General features: G+C 43.1%; 2 protein-coding genes across 4 annotated transcripts in view; one reads left to right on the top strand and one right to left on the bottom strand.

The window, feature by feature from the left end:
* ACSL5 (acyl-CoA synthetase long chain family member 5) overlaps positions 1–6,797 on the bottom strand; it is a 31,460-nt gene extending 24,663 nt beyond the window's left edge. The window contains exon 1 of one of the 2 annotated variants that reach the window (XM_082223805.1): positions 6,654–6,797. The gene's annotated coding sequence lies outside the window, so the exon portion shown is untranslated. Of the gene's footprint in view, positions 1–1,581; positions 1,680–6,653 lie in introns of those variants that run through there. The other variant, XM_082223806.1, reaches the window with a different exon arrangement.
* A 4,262-nt stretch (positions 6,798–11,059) lies between these two features.
* Positions 11,060–20,253, top strand: part of LOC309532403 (guanylate cyclase 2G-like) — a 37,422-nt gene continuing 28,228 nt past the window's right edge. For both annotated transcript variants that reach the window (XM_082222565.1, XM_082222566.1), the window contains exons 1-4: positions 11,060–11,329; positions 14,265–14,613; positions 18,110–18,219; positions 18,882–19,067. In XM_082222565.1, the coding sequence (XP_082078691.1) occupies positions 11,072–11,329; positions 14,265–14,613; positions 18,110–18,219; positions 18,882–19,067 (903 nt within the window). In that variant the 5' untranslated portion in view covers positions 11,060–11,071. The remainder of the gene's footprint in view (positions 11,330–14,264; positions 14,614–18,109; positions 18,220–18,881; positions 19,068–20,253) is intronic.

Raw genomic sequence — 20,253 nt, 5'->3', positions numbered from 1 at the left:
GATGGGGATCATCTCCGATTCAGCGGGGCAAGAATAATACTCCTGGTGTGTGTGAGAATGGGGTTGTGAGGTGTGGAGTAGGAATTGCAGTGAAGAGCAGGGGATATGCGTGGTTGTGGGTGTGCTCCCCCACAAAACATTTTCAAGTTTCCAAACATGCTCATGGGTCCAAAAACGTTGATGAGCCGTTGTTTAAGAAGAAGAAGAAGAGTTTGGATTTGATATCCCGCCTTTCACTCCCTTTAAGGAGTCTCAAAGCGGCTAACATTCTCCTTCCCTTCCTCCCCCACAACAAACACTCTGTGAGGTGAGTGGGGCTGAGAGACTTCACAGAAGTGTGACTGGCCCAAGGTCACCCAGCAGCTGCATGTGGAGGAGCGGAGACGCGAACCCGGTTCCCCAGATTACGAGACTACTGCTCTTAACCACTACACCACACTGGCTCTCATTGCAACCCACTTCGTATTCCATAGGCATTGCACGTAGTATGCTTTCTTTCCCAGTTCTGTTCTCATGAACATGCATTCAGCATGCCTCCATTATATAAGACTTCTCAAAGGTATTCAAGCCTCCTTTTGATAAGGCATTTCTCTCACACAGTACTTGTATATTACAAGTGTACTCATTGCTAACTAGAAAGGCCACTTCTCAGAAGTCTGATAAGGACCAAGACTGTCCAAGATTCAGTAACTTTACTCAGTTTTTATTTAACTAGACAAGCCATAGTTCAATGGCAGAGAACATGCAGAAATTTCCAGCCTCAGTCCCTGCCATCTCCAGGTACAACTCCCATCTGAAACGCTAGAAAGCTACTTTCAGGCCATGTAGCAGATAATAGGGAGCTAGATGAACATGTGTTCCAACTTGACATGAAACATTTTTCATGTTCCTCAGCAAAGCAAGGTTAAAACTAAACTATAAAGATTTCAAGCAAACTCCTAGAAGTTATTCATCAATTACGTACAGCAGCAATCAGAGCATTCTTATTCCCCAGAACAAAACATAAAAAACAGTGGAAGCTTTCACTCAGCTTCAATTGCGTTTTTAGTCAGTCAAAACCAAACCAAAACCCCAGAGCTACATTACTATTTATATAAGGATGTCTGTGCTGCATAAAGGGATAAACTTAAGCCTTGACCTTTGAATCTCTGTCATAGAAACTGGATAAGCAACTGCTGCTAGAAGACCCAAGTAGAAAAGCAAGTCGGCTGTTGAACGGTGTCGGTATAAATACTATACCTTTGAGTTCGATTCTCATCTATATACATAAATCTATGCAACAAAGGCCACGTTTCGAAGCATAAAGGGGTCTTGAGCAAATTACTGTTGCTAACCCACTACAGCAGAGTTGCAATATTACCACCTTCTACCCTTTTAACATCCTCTCAAGATACAAATACAACTGACTGAATAAAAACAATAGCAACCGCCAACGAAAAGAACCATATTCAGACATCCGGTGTGCCTTTTGCTAACCTCTAAAGTTATCAATAGTATGCACAAGAGGAGGAGGACAAAAGCCAGGCACGCTTTAGAATTGATCTGTAACATACTAAATCTGACAATGTTTCTTCCACTTACCAGCTAGCAGCCTCCCACCACACGCTTGCAACAAACTCAGACTCACGGCCTTAAATAGCAGCCACTTCCAGGAAGTGCTGGGAACAGCTCACACGAGAGGGAGGCCTCTCAGGCAGGAAGTGACTCATTATTCTCAGGCTATGCACATTTGCTTAGAAGGAAATCACTCTGCACTCAGGGGGGATTTGCTTGCATGTGCCTTACGTAGCTCCAGATATCTGCAACAGGAAGGGAAGTGGGCAACCACATTTAGGCTAAAAGCACCAGCTTAAGACCTTCATCTCCATTTAAAAACAAGCGAACATAATTGCCCAGAATTGTGACAAGGGAATACAGAGTTCCCGCACAGGAGAAAGAACTATTCTGAACTCACTTAGATATAATTTTTAATTTCACTGCAGAGAGGATGGGGTTTGTGGAAGTCCATGAAGTCCAAGCGGTTCCCCCCCTAGCCTATGCATATTTAGTCAGATATTCTACTGAGTTCAATGGAGCTTAATCCCAGGTGCATGGGATGGTTCATGAATCATATAATTCAACCCCCGTCATCTGCATCTGCTTCTGCTACTTGCCCTCTTTGTCCCAGCTATGTTATGGTTTGAATATGATGCTAAACAATGACTGAGCGCTGCCTTCCCCAACCTGATGCCCTTCCAGTTGTTTTGGACTGCAACTTTACCACCTTGGACCATTAGTCTTGGTGGCTGGGGCTGATGGAAACTCTAGTCCAGCAATGCTGGAAGGGCATCGGGTTGGGAAAGGTTGATTTACTATTATGTGAAGGAGCCTCGGGCAACAGCTCACTGCAGCAGCGACGAGACTGCAAGCTTCGAGCTCAGCGATTTTTCATTAACTGTGGACTGTTGTTCTATCTGAACCTGGTCAAACTCCAATTAGTTTTAGGGTTTAGGGAAACAGGCCAACCATGGTTTATTAAGTTGGCTTGTTTCTTTAAATCATATCTAAGATTTACCACTTATCATTGTAAGTTGGTATAATAAGCTGCAATTACCTGAAAGCAAAAGCTTTTGATCTCTTCTCTGCAGGCATAGTGGCAGAAGACAGGAAAGGAGGAATACCAAAAACAGAGACACATGCATGTAATCCTAAACTCTGGTGTAAGTGTCGAAACTTGCCTGTCTGTTGTTATGTCATTTTTTTCTCTTCATTGGAACTTGTGTTCCAAGTGGCCGGCTCTTTTGTTGCCTCTGCTACTTTAAGAGTAACCTACAATGTAGCAGGTGAAACTTTTCTATCCCTGTTATCTCCATATCTGGAAACACCTGCTTAATTATAGCCTATCAGGCTGTTAATGACATAGGTTCTTTTTATCAGCTTTGGCTGATACAGCAGCTACGGTTATTCCTGGAGCAAGATAGTTTGATCATAGTAGTTCAGGCACTGGTAACTTCAAGGCTGGATGAATGCACTGCACTCTATGAAGGGCTTCCCTTGTTCAGTCCATAAACTTTAGTTACTGCACAGCGTCTCTGGCTCCTTTAAAATAAAAGTTGTGAAGCAAAACATGCAAGTACCATTTAAAGAAACTGCTTTGCTAGCTATGAACCTGCCCCTGCCTTTCAGTGCTTTTAGCCAATGAGTGAAGTCAGATCTGTGAGTGCTAGAATGAAATGCAGAGGCTTCCCAAAAGAATACTTAAAAAGGGTTTCTGAACGAAGAAGGAAGGGCTTCCTATTTCTTTCTAGTCAGATTTTGGGTCTTCCTATCAGCCCAATGTGTTTTCCCCTCCTTTTTGTGCATACATTATTTTATTTTATGTTGTTCTAGTTTTAAACACTCTGCAAATGCAGATACAACAAAAACCCATCATTAGTACCGTATTTTTCGCTCTATAGGACACACTTTTCCCCCTCCAAAAATGAAGGGGAAATGTGCCTGTGTCCTATGGGGCGAATGCAGGCTTTCGCTGAAGCCTGGAGAGCGAGGGTGGTCGGTGCGCACTGACCCCTCTCACTCTCCAGGCTTCAGGAAGCTATCCGCAAGCCTTCAGAGCACGGCCTGCAGCCTGAAGCCCGGGGAACGCAGCGCTGAGCTCCCTGGGCTTCGGGCAGCTATCCGCAGCACTTGCCGCCATCCCTGAACCTGTTCTGCGGGCTGTGGTCAGGGGAAGCTTGGGCTTCCCTCGCCCCAGCCCCGCATCTAAAAACGAAGCTGCGCGCAGCCTCTCCCGGCTGCAGAGGTTGTGCGTGGCTAAAGAGGAAGCCAAGACAGCCAGCGGGATGGATCCCGCTGGCTGTCTTGGCTTCTTTGCTCTTTGGGGCTGGGGGGAGGGGAAAATAATTTTCTTCTTCTTTATTCCCCCCCAAAAAAAACCTAGGTGCGCCCTATGGTCCGGTGCGCCCTATAGAGCGAAAAATACGGTATATCCGTATTGTAGGGAGGTTGGTATTCTGGTTGAGAAAGGATAGGTTAACTCAGCCCTACAAAGTGGTGCAGTATTATTGTACTAATGTTATAGAACAGGGGTGCTGAGAGAGGGTAGTGAATTACCACTCTGTATTCAGTGTTGTTATACAGCTCTAGGGAAACAAAAACAGAGGAGTGGTCTGTCAAATTGATTTTAGCAGCAACATGGGGAGGGGGGGAAATATTTGCTTTCCCAACAACAAGGGGGGAATAGGATAATGGTGGAAGAGGTTGCTGTTGGAATAAACTCTAAAATTATGGGTATATTCATGTCAAAGGCTCAAACCCCTTTTTTCTCAAAGTAAAATAAAAGGGTGACTGATCTGTGTTGATAGCATTGCTGTAGTTACTGTGAGGTCTAAATCGTAAAGAAGCACAAGAAATGTTCTTTAATGGTTTAATATTGAACTGATCCACATATGGGCACCTGAACTTGGGATACTGATAATCTTAAATCTCTTTTGATGCATGCATACACACCTGCCACCTGAAACGCCATGCCTAGTTTTGCACTGAATACAGTATTGCCAGCCAGAGGCAAACTAATGAAAGACATTACTGTAATGTAACTGGTTTACAGCTCATGAAACTTGAATTCTTTGCATTGTTCAGGGTTGGCACTGGGGGAAGGCAGGCATCTTGTGCTTTTCACAGCTGTGTGGCAGGCAGAAATTCAATTTTCATTATGGGAAATGCTTCACCTGTTGACATTCTGTCTGTCAAACATCTAATAGCTTGTTGTGTGGTCTCAGATAGATATTTTTGGGCCCTCCACCCAACCCACTAAAATGGTATGCAATTTTGCGCACAACACCAAACATATGCCAATTGGTATTCTCTTTTGCATGTTAAATGGAGGGTTCAGTCGACATAATGAGCCCTGAAAATTCTGTTGGCGCTCCATCATTTCCCTAGCAGTAGTACATTGACTCAGGCTAACACATCAAAATCAGAGCAGAAAAGTACCATATTTTTCGCTCCATAGGACACACTTTTTCCCTCTTAAAAACTAAGGGGGAAAGTCTGTGCATCCTAAGGAGCGAATGCAGGGGGGGAGGCAGGCAGGAAAAGCCCCCAAGATCATACAAGCTTCACGCGGCTCTTGCGGGCTTTTCCCCAGGAGGGAGAAGGGACCGCCGCTCCCCAACCTGTTCTGGGGGCCGCGGTCGGGGGAAGCATGGGCTTCCCCCGCCCCCAGCCCCGCAAGCTCCGGGAGCGGAGGCAAGGCTGCGCGCAACCTTGCCGCCGCTCCCGGACCTGTTCTGGGGTCGGGGGAAGCTCGGGCTTCCCCTGCCCCAGCCCCGCGGCTAAAAAGGAAGCCAAGACAGTGAGCAGGATGGATCCCGCTCACTGTCTTGGCTTCTTTGCTCTTTGGGGCTGGGGTGTGGAATAAGATTTTTTTTCTTGATTTCCCCCCCTAAAAACGAAGTGTGTCTTGTGGTCTGGTGCGTCCTATAGAGCGAAAAATACGGTAGTTCTGCTTCCCATAATTCTAAGCATTTTGTTCACTATCCTTTTTTATCTAGTCATGACATCATATGGCATGTGCTTTTGCAAACAGTTGTGGGAACTACTCTTTGCTTCTTGCTGGCAGTAAGCATGACTGCAATGAGTTTTCATTACAATACTTCCTAGTGTGAAGGCATAAGGTTCCTCTGGGCAAGGCTGGATTTGAAATTGCACAAAAGTACTTTTTAAAAAACCCAACTTTCCCACTAAAACAACAATAAGCAGTTGTACTTCCATAATTAAATTCGTTGTCTGTGATCCTCACAGCTTTTCCAGACTGACACTTGTATGCATCACCACCTTTATGTCAATAATGCTGTGCAAGAGATTCAGAAGGATAGGGCAAAAAGTGAAGAATGTACCATGTCCAATGTTACCTGAAGCTTACAACATCAGCGCAGCACATGAGAGGAGAATCAAAGAGTTGGTAAAGTGATATATGACAGAATTTTCCAGTTTAACTAATTGTATATATGACCTTCAATTTGTATAGCATTCTTAACTGGTACCATTTAACGCTGTACAAAGAGAAAGCTGTGTATGATCTGTATTTTGATCTATATCTGTAATTGCCATATGTAGCTTCAGTTCAGTAATAATAATAATAAACAGTCACTGAATAGTACAAGTGGAACAACTCTTCCTCTCGCGCTCAAGAAAAGGACACAGTGAATTTTCAAAAAAGGAATTAATTACCGTCGAGATTGGCTCCCAAAGCAGATATAAACCATTGATCATTTAAATGAATAATTCCAGGGGGGATTCATACAGGAAATGAGAGGCAGACAGTCTCATGGCATCTTCAAAACTAATAGTTGTTGTACCCTCTGAGAAGTCTTTAAGAAACTTATGTCATGATACAGAAATGAATTTTTGGGTTCAGTGCGGTCTAGAATCAGGTTTTTCATTTATGATTGCAGACTTATTTGTTAGATCACCTGCTCGTCATCAGATTGCTTTGTATTCACCTGACACTAACAGTATTTTTATTATTATTTAGATATACCAATTCTTAATCCGCTACCAGTGTTTAACAGCTATCGGCTATTTTGTTTCCCCATAATCTTTAAACAGCAAAAACTAGCTATTTAGCACCACTGGATGTTGACTGGGAGAGAGTTAATTTCGACGCTTACCTTCTCCCTGTTGATCAACCACAAAAGTGAGTGAAAGCTTGTCCCCCACGAGCCCCACACTGAAGTTTAGCACATGCTCCTCTCACAAGTAGTTCCTGGAGCTGATCTGCTTCAGTCACCCATGCTCAGAGGGCTCTAATAAAGCAACAGCATTGCACTCTGCAATCTTTGAACATACCTTGTAGCAGGTTCAAGGGTGGGGCTTGACGTGATCAAACAGATGGAATAATTTGAGCTGGTGAAAAATGCCTGTTTAGCAAAAGGCTAAGCAGTTAATGTTTACACAATAGCTCTACAAATTTGTAGGGTGTCTAAAGTTGAAAAACCAGCACTGGCTTTCACCAGCTGCTCATCAGAGCACCTAAAGCAGAAGTACGTAACCCAGCATGCTTTTACTGGTGAATTTTGAATCTTTCTCATCAGAAAGCGGGGAAAGTTGTGTGAGGAGAGTCTCACCCAAGATATGTAGCAATGGTTGTACGCTGTTGCAATATGCTCCGATCAATGCATATTGATCGTACCTCCAATATTCTGGGGAAGGATGAGTGCCATGGTGATGTGAGTGAAAGATGAAATTGCACATGAAGATTAACTTTTTGAAATATGGCAATCCTAGGCAGTAGGTACTTGCAGCTGGTTTCACCCTCAAGGCACCATTCTGTGACTAGTTCTGGCTGGTGGACCATAAGGGTCTGGTGAACAAAAAAGTCTATTCTGCAAGGCGGAAGACTGCCCAATCCTGATTTAAGGCCATAGAACAACGAACAGGTGAAAAGGGGCCTCAATGTAACAGCAGGAGGATAATTCTATAGCTGAAATCATCTCATACCCAAAAAACCTCTTTGACAAACCAGATTGTCTAAAATAATAATCATTCAGTGTTGGGTTTAGGTGGGCCTTTTGAGGGTGGCAGGGATTCGCCAATGTTGCTACAACAACCAAAAGTGTCCAGCTCCTTATGGATGCCCACCATATTTTAATTATGTAACTGGGATAACTCAATCAGTAGAGCATGAGATTCTTAATCTCAGGGTTGTGAGTTCAAGCCCCATGTAGGCCAAAAGATTCCTGAATTGCAGGGGGGTTGGACTTAGATGACTTTCGTGGTCCCTTCCAACTCTACAATTGTATGATGTACATATGAAAATGGTCTTTTCCTGCAGCATAGAGCAATCCTAAGCATATTTACTGGCAGCCCTCCTATTAGTATTAGTTTGTCATTAACATGTAGACAAGTTGAGCAAGTCTGTTCAGTCACCTTGTTATCTGTTCAGTCCCACCATAAAGGGCAGCAAACAGATGCTGAGCATACAGAATTCTACCAACACGATGGCAAAACTTAAGTGAGTCACGCAAGGATGGCCCCTTTCCGCCTGGTTCTGTTTCATTCATTGATAGCAGTACAATACCAGGGGAAGGAGTCACTGAGCCTTGTGAGACAGTTCATTGCTGATACAGTATATTACAGAATTCACCAGATATATTACTACTGAACGTTTGTGTGTATGCGTACACACAATGTGCCCCGCATAAGTTATCTCAGCAATCTTTCAATATTCCCTTGAAAGTAGGTCAATATTATTTCAGTTGGAGTGTCTATGTGGGTTATGGTTGAGGGGTGGGATAAAGGTTCCTTCATTAATCAACTGCTGGGGCAAGATTTTAGCTGGGATTTCCTAGCTGTTACCTTATAATCATTATGTTCCTATTAGTTTGATCTAAGCTATTTATACAATGCCTTCCATTGGAATTTTGCAAAGCAGTTTATATAAAAGAATTAAACTAATAAGCTTCCACTAAAATATATATACAATAAAGCTCCACAGATAAGCTACAAGCAAAAGCAAAGACACAAAACCTTTTTCGACAGGTAGATCTAGATCACCAAATTCAAGTTTATCATTAGCTATTATTCATGATCAGTATCAGAAGCTGCTTCCGGAACATTTACTGTGGCTGCATGCAAGATTTTTGCAGCACCCACACATTTTTACTATTTAGTCCAGATTTACACTTTTGAAGAAAAATCCTATAATTAAAAACAAAACACCTGTTGCCAGTGTCCAAATTGTGATATCTCAACGACCTGTTTGCAGTATTAACCCCCCCCCCAAAAAAAAATCTGGAAGCAAAGAAATATCTGTTGCTAGGAAAAATAATCAGGAAAGTGCTAGTGAAGGCTTCCTCAACCTTGGCCCTCCCAATGTTTTGAGACTACAATTCCCATATCAAGGGAGTTGTAGGCAAAAAATATCTGGAGGGCCAAGGTTGAGGAAGCCTGTGCTAGGTCTTCATGCCCTGCTTGTGGGCTTTTCAGACTGTAATTTCCCAGTGTTTCATACAACTGCTGCTTACCCAGGAGGAAGGGGCAGGGGGGAGCTTGCTGCTGGTGCAGTGGCAGACACAATCTGACACCATACTCGCACCACAGCAAGCTCAGCTCCTCCCACTCCTTTCAGAAACCATCTGCAACATGCAGCACTGGGAAGTCAGGTCAGCAGTGAGCCCCTGTCTGCACTACCAATCAGAGGCAACTGGTTGGCCACTGGGTGGGTTTCTGGTCTGATCAATCAGGGCTTTCCCTACATTTTTATGTTCTTAACACCCCAGCCCTCAGAACGGGGTGGCTCTTGAGTAGCCCTGTGGTGGCAGTTTGGAGAAGAAAGGCCACCTCACCAGGAGCTATGTGCTGGGAAGCTCATGAGTTGTTCTGACTTATCTTTCTCGTCCCCTCAGGACAAAATGGTCCTCAGGTAGCCCTTTGGTGGCAGTCAGGGAACGTGGCCCTCAAGCTAAAAACATGTCCCCACCTATGCTTGGAAAGCATGTGTAAGGTAGTGTCAGCAACAGGAAGTGACAAGTGTTCCCTAAGAGATTTTAAATATCAGAGACTCAACAGGCACATTAAAGTGGAATCCAAGCATCTGCTTTAGTGGACTTGGACTTTAGGACTATTCATTGATTAAAAAAACTGGATCAAAGGGGAAGAAATATTGGACATGTAACAGTCAGACACAAGAAGTTTAAAGATCATTCGGAAGGCTTCTAAGTCAGCATATTGTTATCACCAGTAAAAGGCAATAAAAATGTAGCATTCCCCCCCCCCAGCAAAGCTGCTTAGAAACTTTGCCACACGTGCCCACCAAATACAGAACCTTTCTGTGGATAATTAAATGATCCTAATCACACATATTTCAAAATGAGCTTACATATATAAAATTTACACACTTGAGAGGGCTTAAAATTTCTGAGGTCCACCAATTGCAAAATAGCAGCAGCAGGATATTTTTTTGAAAAAAAGTGGGTTCTCCCAGCCTCCATAGAACCACCACCAAGCTCACCATTCAAGGACTGTAGCAATGAGAACAATATTCTATGGATGCTACAACACATTCACGAGCTGCACTGAGTTCAGACTAAGCTGCAGTGCAGAAGGGTCATTTGTGAGAAGATTCCACATCAATATATTTTTGAAATGGCACTGCTTTGACATCTCAGTTTTGAAAACTTTCAGTGTGAAAACCGCTCTTGGTCAGCCATGACCACGGGATCACTTTCAACCATGTGAAGAGTGCAATAAACGGATTGGCAGAGCTTTGGCACTTATTTAAACCTCAAATGTTCTGTTAACACCAAGGTTGCAGGTTCCATCCACATCAGGGACAACTGCATATTCCTGCACTGCAGGGGGTTGGACTAGATGATCCTTAGAATCCCTTGCAACTGTGATTTTATGATTCTATGAACATCTAGTAAGCTGTAGGGTACTGTTTTCCATTATCTGGATCACTCATGATGGGCAACCTCATAGAGGTTTGCACTCAACTCTTCTTAAAGCCACAAGGGACATTATTATTTGCAAGCACATAATTGCATCCTTCTAGATTGTACTTGCTGTAACAACAGAGCAGAAATAATACCTGACACTTTGCCAGATCCTGAAATTTTGTAAACAAGGTGTTCCGTAAACACTCATTTTACAGAAAGGAGTACACACACCAACATTTCCCTTGGATGTTTCCTGTCGGCTCAGTTAATTTAAGCAGAGTTTAGCAATGTCAGCAGCAACGACAAAAATACCTCTTCAAAAAATTTAAACCGACCTTTTGACACATCAAGATTGGAGGTAGTGCTGCAAGGAAGCTGTTTTGGTGATCAAGGATTCTGTTAATTAGAACTGTTGATGACATGTCATGCTACAGGCAGAGGTGTTGATATAATCATTTCAAGCAGTGGTATAAGTAACACAGAGAAAAGGACGGCATAAGGTTTGCAAATTGGAGAGCAGCTTAGTATTTGGTTCAGTGATGCAGTGGCACATGAGCAAATGCCCACAGAATTTCTTCCACATTTACTATGGTTCAGTGATCTCATTTGCTACTGCAGTCTATTCCACTAACACTGCCAGTGGTATTGGAATGCCCAAGCTTGTAATAGGCTTTCAGGCTCCTTGGAATATCTCCCATCCCCTGAGTGGCCAAAGGTTATGCTCTGCTGTCAAGATTGCCATCGATAAGGTCAATGCGGATCCATCTTACCTAGGCAATTACAGCTTGGAGTTTATTTATGCCGACTCTGGGTGTGAAGCAAAGAAGTCTCTGCATGCTTTCATCAACCAGTTTCAAAAAGAACACATTTCTGCCTTGTTTGGACCCGTTTGCTCAGAGGCAGCAGAGGTTGAGTATGAATTCATCCTGCTTTTTCTCTTTTGTTAATTGTAATAGACAATATTTGTTATCGTGTGCAGCCAACCAGGACACTTCCACACCATGCATTTAAAGCACATTCAATGCTCATTTAAAGTGCAAGGCTTCCCCCAGAGCATCCTGGGAACTGTATTTTGTTAACGGTTCTCGGAATTGTAGCTCTGTGATGAGTAAGCTATAGTTCCAGGGTTCCTTGGGGGAAAGCCATGTGTGTTATATGTGTTTTAAATGCATCCAATCAGGCTTTATGTTCATCTCTTCTCCCCTGCAGATCTCGCTGCACCCCTAAAATCTTCACTGGAGTGTCTCCCAACCTTTCAGGGCAGATTTTGAGGATGTATACAGAGCTGTGAGATGTGGGGGGCAGGGAAGAAAAGAAGGTGATTTCCTGTTGTGTGAGCAGATATTTATTCCACTTGTGCATAGTCCTGTTTACAAACCTCTCTCACCTTTCTAGAATAGCCTGTAGGTTGTATATAAAGACTGGAGTTCACTAATCTATTTTATCTAAAAGAGGTGCTCTCCTATGCAGTTGTGGAACTGCTGAGACCACAGCCAAGATATTGCGGGTGGGAGGCTGTGTGCCTCTACTGTATTTTAGGGCACAGTTTGATTATATCTCAGACCTAGCTTAATTTCTAGTCTTTCCATTAGTTCTACGTACTTGGTGCCTGTAAACAATTAAAATGGGGCTCTGCATTCAGTGTGTCTGCAAAAAAAATCACAAAACATTTGTTGTTGTTTTTAAAAAGCAAGGTGACTGATAATATCGCTATAATAATTGCTTGCCTGTCTCTTTGAAATATCGTTGGCTCTACACACAGATGGATTAAATCTGTCATGGCACCTGGTTGTTATGCACATGGTTGTTATGCAAGCAGTGGTTTTTTGCAATCTTGATTTTGATGGGAACCTAACCTTGGCAACTTAAAAAGGAAATTAACAAACATTATGTGCCACTTCAGCAATCATAAAACCTCAACAAAATCCCCAAAACATTAAGGTTCTCAATAAAAGACAATTAAAATGGGCATTTAAAAATATTCACAATGAATTAGAATGAACAATTAACTAAAAACATGTAATTTCTATTTGTCTGGATAGGCTTGCCTGAACATAAAAGTTTTATGTGGCTTCCAAAATGAGTGCAGCAAAAGTGATGATTATAGGAGGGTACTTGCAAAGTGTGGGTGCTGCCACACAAAGTGGTTGTGGGCTTTTGATCTGTTTTTGTCCCCAGCTAAGGAAAATCCCAGTCAGGACTTCACCATGAGCATATCCTTTGACATTTCTGGCACTGAAATAGGGAAGCTCCGTTTTTGGTCCTGAGCTCTCGGGCCTGTATCCCATCTTTCCACCAGGTGGTGCACAAACAAGCTAGCAGCTGGAAAAGAAACTGGAATCCTGGAGGAGGGGGAGGAGGAGGAGGAGGAATGGGCTTGCTTGAATTCTCTACAGCAGAGGTGGAGAAACTGTGGTTCTCCATACATAACCAGATCACAGCTTTCAACATCCCCAACTCCTAGCCATGTTGACTGGAGCTGATGAGAGTAGATGGGGAGTTCCAAAGAGAAAAAAAAGAGCCCTAGTATTAGGCTGGGGAGGGGAGATGCTGCAGCTGGGACAGCAAAGCTTTTCTTTGCAACCTTAGTCTGTTTTACTATGCTCCAGCTCATACCCACCAACATTCCTCCAATGAAAATAGGGGTGTCCTATTCAATCATAATAATTTTACTATTTATATCCCACCCATCTGCCTGGATTGCCTCAGCCACTCCGGGAGGCTTCTAACATATATAAAAGCATAATAAAACATTAAGCATTTTAAAAAACCCTTTCCTATACAGGGCTGCCTCTAGATGGCTGGGGTGTGTGTGTCAGATAACTCCATACCCTCCAACATTTCTCTGATGAAAATAGGAATGTCCTAAGGAAAAGCAGGACATATCAAATCAGAAACTGGGACTGCTTCTGTAAATCTGGGACTGTCCCTGAAAAACAGAGACACTTGGAGGGTCTGTTAAATGTACAACCATTTGTACATATTATTGGAGCTCATGGAGATCTTTAAATTAGAGCCTGCCTATGGCAAAAGGCACAACCTGCATACATATCAGATGGGCTTGGAAGCAAACAAAACACAGAGTGCTTTGGGGCATGATGGATATGCATGAATAAAGACAGCACAACTCAATTGCTATCTAAATATCTATGCATATCATTCTAGTAAATGGTCTTGATAACTGGTCTCGCAATTGATTTGGGAGAAATATTGGTGTTAGTATCTCACCACAATGCTGAGTTTAGCTCGTGTTTATTTATGCATTAATATATATCAACTTCACATCTAATTATGTTATGTTGTGTTATTCTCTTCTTTTCGGTATCTACTTATAGCTCCTTTGTTTAGGCAAGTTTATCCAGACATGTGGATGTGGACATGTTTGAATCTCTTTTTCGTTTGCCACTGACTTTGTATTTAAATGTTTTAAATTACTTTTTTTATTGATAATTTTACTATTTCTTGTAAACCAGATGTTGTTGCTGTTGTTTTGTTTTTACAATCAAGTGGTATATAAGTTCTGTTCAGTAAATAAATACACTGAAATCCTATTGCATTGAAATGCTATACACTGAAACCCTTTTGTCATTACTTATGGGCACCATTATTGCAGGCAGCGAAATAGAGAAAAATGATTAATAGCTGGTTTTTGTATTTCCAGAAATGGGAAATAAGGCATTATGTGTTTCAGTTTCACATCCCCCAAAGGCCTTGATGCAATCTGAAACCTATACAGCACATCTTCATTTGAACAAAATGCTATGAGTGACAGTCAACCAAGTTTACTTATTGCCTCTTGAATGTTCCTATTAAATCTAGTTCTTTTTATTATTCTCCACCTAGGTAACTGGTTTGCTAGCTTCTCAGTGGAACATCCCCATGTTTGGGTTTGTTGGCCATACAGCCAAGCTGGAAGATTCCTTTGTTTATGACACTTATATCAATCTTGTCACCCCTCTACAAATGATCGGGGAAGTCCTTTATAAAACTCTCCAGTATTTTGGGTGGAGGTACGTTGGCCTCTTCGGAAGCTCAAGTGATGTTTTCACTTGGGCTGAAACAGAGGAGTTGTGGGCTTCTGTAGAAAATCAACTCAAAAGTAACATCACCATCACTGCTAAGGTGAGATACAACACAAAATATCAAAGCCTCCATCAAGACAAGCTCAACTATATAGCATCAGTTGCCAGAAGTAAGTTTTTTGTTTCGTTTTTCATGACAGGTTTCTGAGCTCTGGAGGTAAAGAAATAATTCTCCATGTGAGTTCATAAGCCTCTCAGCACCATTGTAAGATGAACTCTGTACATGAAGGATGGTGACCAAAACACTTTATTTGGAACAAACTCAAACATTGGACATGAGAAAAGCCCAGCAGAAATCTATGTCCTCAGCTGCCTCAGGGCCTGGTACTTAAAGTGCCAGACCCTAGTGAACTGAAACACACATAAAACATGGACTGGACTTGCAAAAGGGATTTTACTTCCCAATCCATTTCCCATGGCTTGGTGAACTGTATCTGGCCCATGGTCCACTGGTTACCCACCTCTTACTTAAATAACTTCTTCAAATAGAAGAGTGTCCTCTGCAAAACATGACACACTGCCACTCAACTTATCAGAAATTGAAGCTCATTGCAGTTCTTTCTTCTCCCAATATGCTGCCTGTGTGTACCTTTGAGCAGATCCAACAAGTGGTGCCTTCCCAGTAGATATGCTCTCCAGGGTGCTGTCTAACCAAAGATGCCTTGCTGCCATATGTGCTGTCCACTGGTACTGTGGGCATCAGTGTAGAGAAAACTGTATTAAACCTGTGTGATTGCCTGTCCCTCATCTCTCTGGTGCTCCTGGCTCCTGTGTTCAATAAGGTGTCACACTTTAACTTCTTCTGGGAATTGACACAGCATTCCTAGGGTTGCCATACTTTGAAAAGTGAAAATCTGGAACAAAAAGAATTGCGTTTTTGAGCTACTTCTGAGGAAAATCGGCAAAAACAATACTGCCGACATGGGGTGCCATACATCCAGCTTTTCCTGGACATTTCACCAATTTCCACCCAGTCACTGTTTGCGACTTCAGTATTCCGGATATGTCCAGGGAATTCTGGATGTATGGCAACCCTACATTCGCTTGAAGATGCTCACATTGCATTAAGCCTGAAGATGTAGTCCTGTTTAAATATGGTCGCGGTGTTTGGGAATTCTTACCGTAGACAAAAAGCAAGGAAGAGGTGAAATGGTAGAAGTTTATAAAATTCCACAGGATGCAGTGATGGCCACCAATTTGGATGGCTTTAGAGAAGGAACTGAACAAATTAATGGAACATAAGTCTACTATAGGCTACTCACCATGATGGGTTTGCTGTGCCTCCTTATTTGGTCGCTAGTAAACACAGGAAGGAAGAGTGCTCTTGTGTTCAGGTCCCTCCTACGGGTTTTTCATGTGGCTGGCCACTTGAGAACAGGGTGTCAGACTAGATGGGTCATTGGCCTGATCCAGCAGGCTCTTATGTTCTTATGCCACATAGGTTTAAGTCATGCGGCCACTTGCAGGATTTGAGCTGATGGAAGATCCGATTTGAGAGACAATATGGCCTCATTATTTGGGTTTATGCCTATTGACTCATATTATACATATTGCCCAGATATGCCCTAAGGAAATGTTGCATGCATACATGGAAGCCCAGGACGCATGCCTGGTAGGCAGAGCAGAAAGGCAAGATATTCTATCACATATAGGGAAAAGGTAGATATTACTAACAAGACTGTGGTGGTTTTTTTATGGACTGAACCAGCAGGAATTTTTTATCCTATGTGAAAATTCTTATGGGATTCTCTGTGTAAAAGTATTTCAATTAAGAAACTCTTTAAATGAGCAGAACTAAGGGCATGATGAAAGATTTTCCCGAGGTTATTTATTTATTAAAATTGGTATACCACCCTTCATCTGAAGATCAAAAATGAGAACACAAAATACATAATGAAAAACAAACCATACCCAAATACATTTAAAAGGCCACAGGTCGTTTAATCCAGTGTTTCCCAAACGTTTTTGGGCAACGGCACACCTGTTTACTGAAAAAAAATCTCGCGGCACACCACCATTAAAGCCCTGCCCCGTGACGTCAGCGCGCAGCGTCACGCCGGGAGGGACGCACAAAAGTGAAAGTTTTTTCCCTCGGCAGCTCCTCTCAGCTGCGCTCAATCCGCCTCGGAGCGCAGGAGCGATGCCTCTCTCTGGCTCTCCCTCCGCGCAGGCTGAGGGAGGGAGGGAGGGGCGCGTGTGACCCGTCTCTGCTGGGAGACCAAACCCAGCGAGGCAGAGTCGCGCGGAGGCGCCCAGGCAGCGCTGCCGGCTGCGAGGAGGAGCGCCAGGCAGCAGCAGGAGGCGCGGCCTCTCCTCGCCGCCGCCGCCCCGCCTCTCGCCGCCCGACTCGCCCGCCTCCCTCCAGGTATCTCGCGGCACACCAGCCGATGTCTCACGGCACACTCGTGTGCCGCGGAACACCAGTTGGGAAACACTGGTTTAATCAGCCAAAGGCCTGATTATAGAGAAATGTTTTTGCCTCATGCCTCAAGACACGTAATGAAGCCACCAGACAAGTCTCCCTGAAGAGAGCACTTCACAATTATATATTACCGGATTATATATCGCTAAACCTTTGTATTGTTCACAACTCTCACCTTTCCATAACATTCTGTTTCACAGGCAAGAAAGGAGTGGAGGTGTCTAAGTCTGGGTGTGTAAGTCACATGGCTACACAAGGCAAAGAGCTCTACTTAATGCCCACTTGTAACAAGAACTATTTATACAATACTTAGTATAAATGGAGGCAGCATTCTCATACTTTTTTCTTTTTTAAAGTACCAATAACAACTGAAGTTGAGAATACTTCTTTGCTTAAGGAGTATTCATATGCACAGCTTCTGGTTACATTCAGGTGCTCTTGTCATGCACTTAATGCACAGGGACTTCCAGAGACCAAATAAGTGACTTTTCTCTCTCTCTCTGAAATATGATACACTTCTCTGGACTGCAACACTTTAATCTTTTGTTCTGTGCACTGATTTCAATGGGATAGTCATTTGTGTGCCTGAGGGCCTGGGAGTTTATTAAATGATTTGGGTGATTAGGAAATGATCTAAAGTTACGCAAAGCATGATCTAAAGTTGCATTGGTTTTAATTACCCAAGATATTTTGTATTGCTTCATAGTGATGCACCCCGAATTACACACAATCAATCAGTAATTTACCAATAATACCCTTACAACAACTTTGTTCACCACATTATCCAATGTGCATTTATCAAAACATTGTTTTGGCTTTCTTTCCCTTTTGAGGTTTATACCACTGAGTTTGCTGTTGTACCAACTATTTAGTTAGGGTTGCCATATTTCAAAAAGTAAAAACCAGGACAAACCCTAAAGTTGCTTTTAAAAAAACCAAAAAACCAACAACTCCAAAACCGCCAAAAAATCTTGATTTTCGATTGACTTGCCTAAGATCCAGGACAAAGCGCTACATTTTGGAAATTCCCTCCAGACATCATTTCTGCCTTTGAAATCCCGGTAATGTCAGGGAAAATCCAGACATATGGCAGCTCTAATTTAGTTGCTGCTACTGGCTCAGTTGGTGGGTACACTTGACTTTTTAGATGCGCTGGGAACTGATCTGTACTATTTCTTTTGCAGTTATTGTTTTAATCTGCAGTTCTTTGGATGCAAGATCTATTTTGTTAGAGGCCAAGAAACTAGGTATGACAAATGGACCATACGTGTTCTTTGTGCTGCAGCAGTTTGAGGTCAGTAAATAGCTGCAATGTGGTGAGTATTTCTTCATTACCTTGCTAAAGGCATGGTTTTAAGGATTACTGTCCTCAGACTTACAATCTAAAAAGACACAACACAACAGGAAAATGGATTGTGAGGCAAGGGGGGGGGAGCAAACTCAGGTTTAAGATCTCAGTTACAAGTTGTATGGATGGTAGGTCAGAAAAGCAATGGGTATCTCCAAATCTAGCATGCTGTAGTATTTAGAATTCTGGACTATGGCTGGGAAGAGTTGGATTCAAATTTTGCAATATCTATCGCCTTAGACACTATCTGTCATCTAACCTACCTTGCACACTACATGAAGATAAAATCAAGCATCTATTGTGCTTGGCAGGGGGTTGGACTCGATGGCCCTTGTGGTCTATTCCAACTCTATGATTCTATGATTCTATACCAGTGTGGTGTAGTGGTTAAGAATGGTAGACTCGTAATCTGGGGAACCCGGTTCGCGTCTCCGCTCCTCCACACGCAGCTGCTGGGTGACCTTGGGCTAGTCACACCTCTCTGAAGTCTCTCAGCCCCACTCACCTCACAGAGTGTTTGTTGTATTCATATTACTAAGCATTATGGGAATGGGGTAAGCTGCCTATTTATTACCAACAGTGTTGTCAATCACTCTTTTGTCTTCTAGGACAATTTTTTGAAAGAGACTTGGAGTAATGGGAACAGCAGCGTCCTAGATGCCTATCAGCCTGTGCTGCTCATAGCTCTCAGATCTTACAGAGAATACAAGACCTATTCTGATTTTGTGAAGGAGGTCCACAGCAAGCTGAAGGAGAAGCAGCTTCCGGACAGTTTCTTTTCTTCACACGGAGAGGTCATATTGACAGCCACAATTAAGATACAGTGGTACCTCAGGTTACATACGCTTCAGGTTACAGGCTCCGCAAACCCAGAAATAGTGCTTCAGGTTAAGAACTTTGCTTCAGGATGAGAACAGAAATTGTGCAGTGGCAGCAGGAGGCCCCATTAGCTAAAGTGGTGCTTCAGGTTAAGAACAGTTTCAGGTTAAGAACGGACCTCCGGAACGAATTAAGTACTTAACCCGAGGTACCACTGTACTTGTTCCAAGGAGGCATAACAAAAAACCAAGAGGAAACCAGGCTGAATGCCCCCATTTTCCCTAACTTAGATTATCCTAAAGGGCACTGTGATGCCACATGAAAAAAGGGCCAAATATCTCAAATTTTCTAAAGGCATGATTATCTGATCCACTATTTTGAATAAGGATCTTGTCCTGATTGTTGGCTTTATGTTAAAAGTGTAGGAAATAGATTATTAGTTTTTATTGTAGACGACATCAAAACATTTCTTGAGAGATTTTCTTCACTCTAAAGCCATGCTGATTAGTTTTAGGAGCTGAGGCTTTCAACTCATTTACGAACATGTGTAGTCTCATTTGACCTGCAACCAGACCTGTGCAGAGCTTGTCTGAGGTGCAAGGCAGGAGCCTTGGTAGAATAAAATTATAAACTCACACAAGAAAGTAGCCAATCCCTTGCAGTGCCCCCCCCCCGCCAACTTAGCCCTCCAAGGCCTGGGGCAAGTGTACCCAGCTGCCCCCTGCCACACTCTCCATGGGCCTGCCTGCAACCATATCAGATAACACATACCTTCCAAGTGTCTTGATTTTCCAGGGACAGTCCTGGAATGATGAAAGCTATCCCAGCTTCTGATTTGATCCCAGAATGTTCCTATTCTCTCTGCCAGTGCCAGCACCACTTGAGCTCAGGGAGGAGGATGAGCCACCACTTGTTCTGAGCAGAGTCGGCAGTGGCAGTTGTGACTGTGAGCGGATATCCCATTGCCCCTCTGTGGCCCCTCTATGGCCGCCACAGCCAGCCTCCTCCCTTGGGCAGCTCACAGCGACTGCTGGAGAGTGGGCGAGGAGAAGAGGCTGCCACTGCCTAGGCCCAGCCCTGTATAAGTTGCAATTTCAGCTGTATAGTGGTACCTCGGTTTATGAACTTAATCAGTTCCGGAAGTCCGTTCTTAAAACAAAA

This window comes from Podarcis vaucheri (assembly GCF_965113315.1).
Source record: "Podarcis vaucheri genome assembly, chromosome: 5".
Classification (NCBI taxonomy): Eukaryota; Metazoa; Chordata; class Lepidosauria; order Squamata; family Lacertidae; genus Podarcis; species Podarcis vaucheri.
The sequence above is the reverse complement of the archived record's forward strand: the minus strand, read 5'-3'. Positions and strand labels throughout refer to the sequence as shown.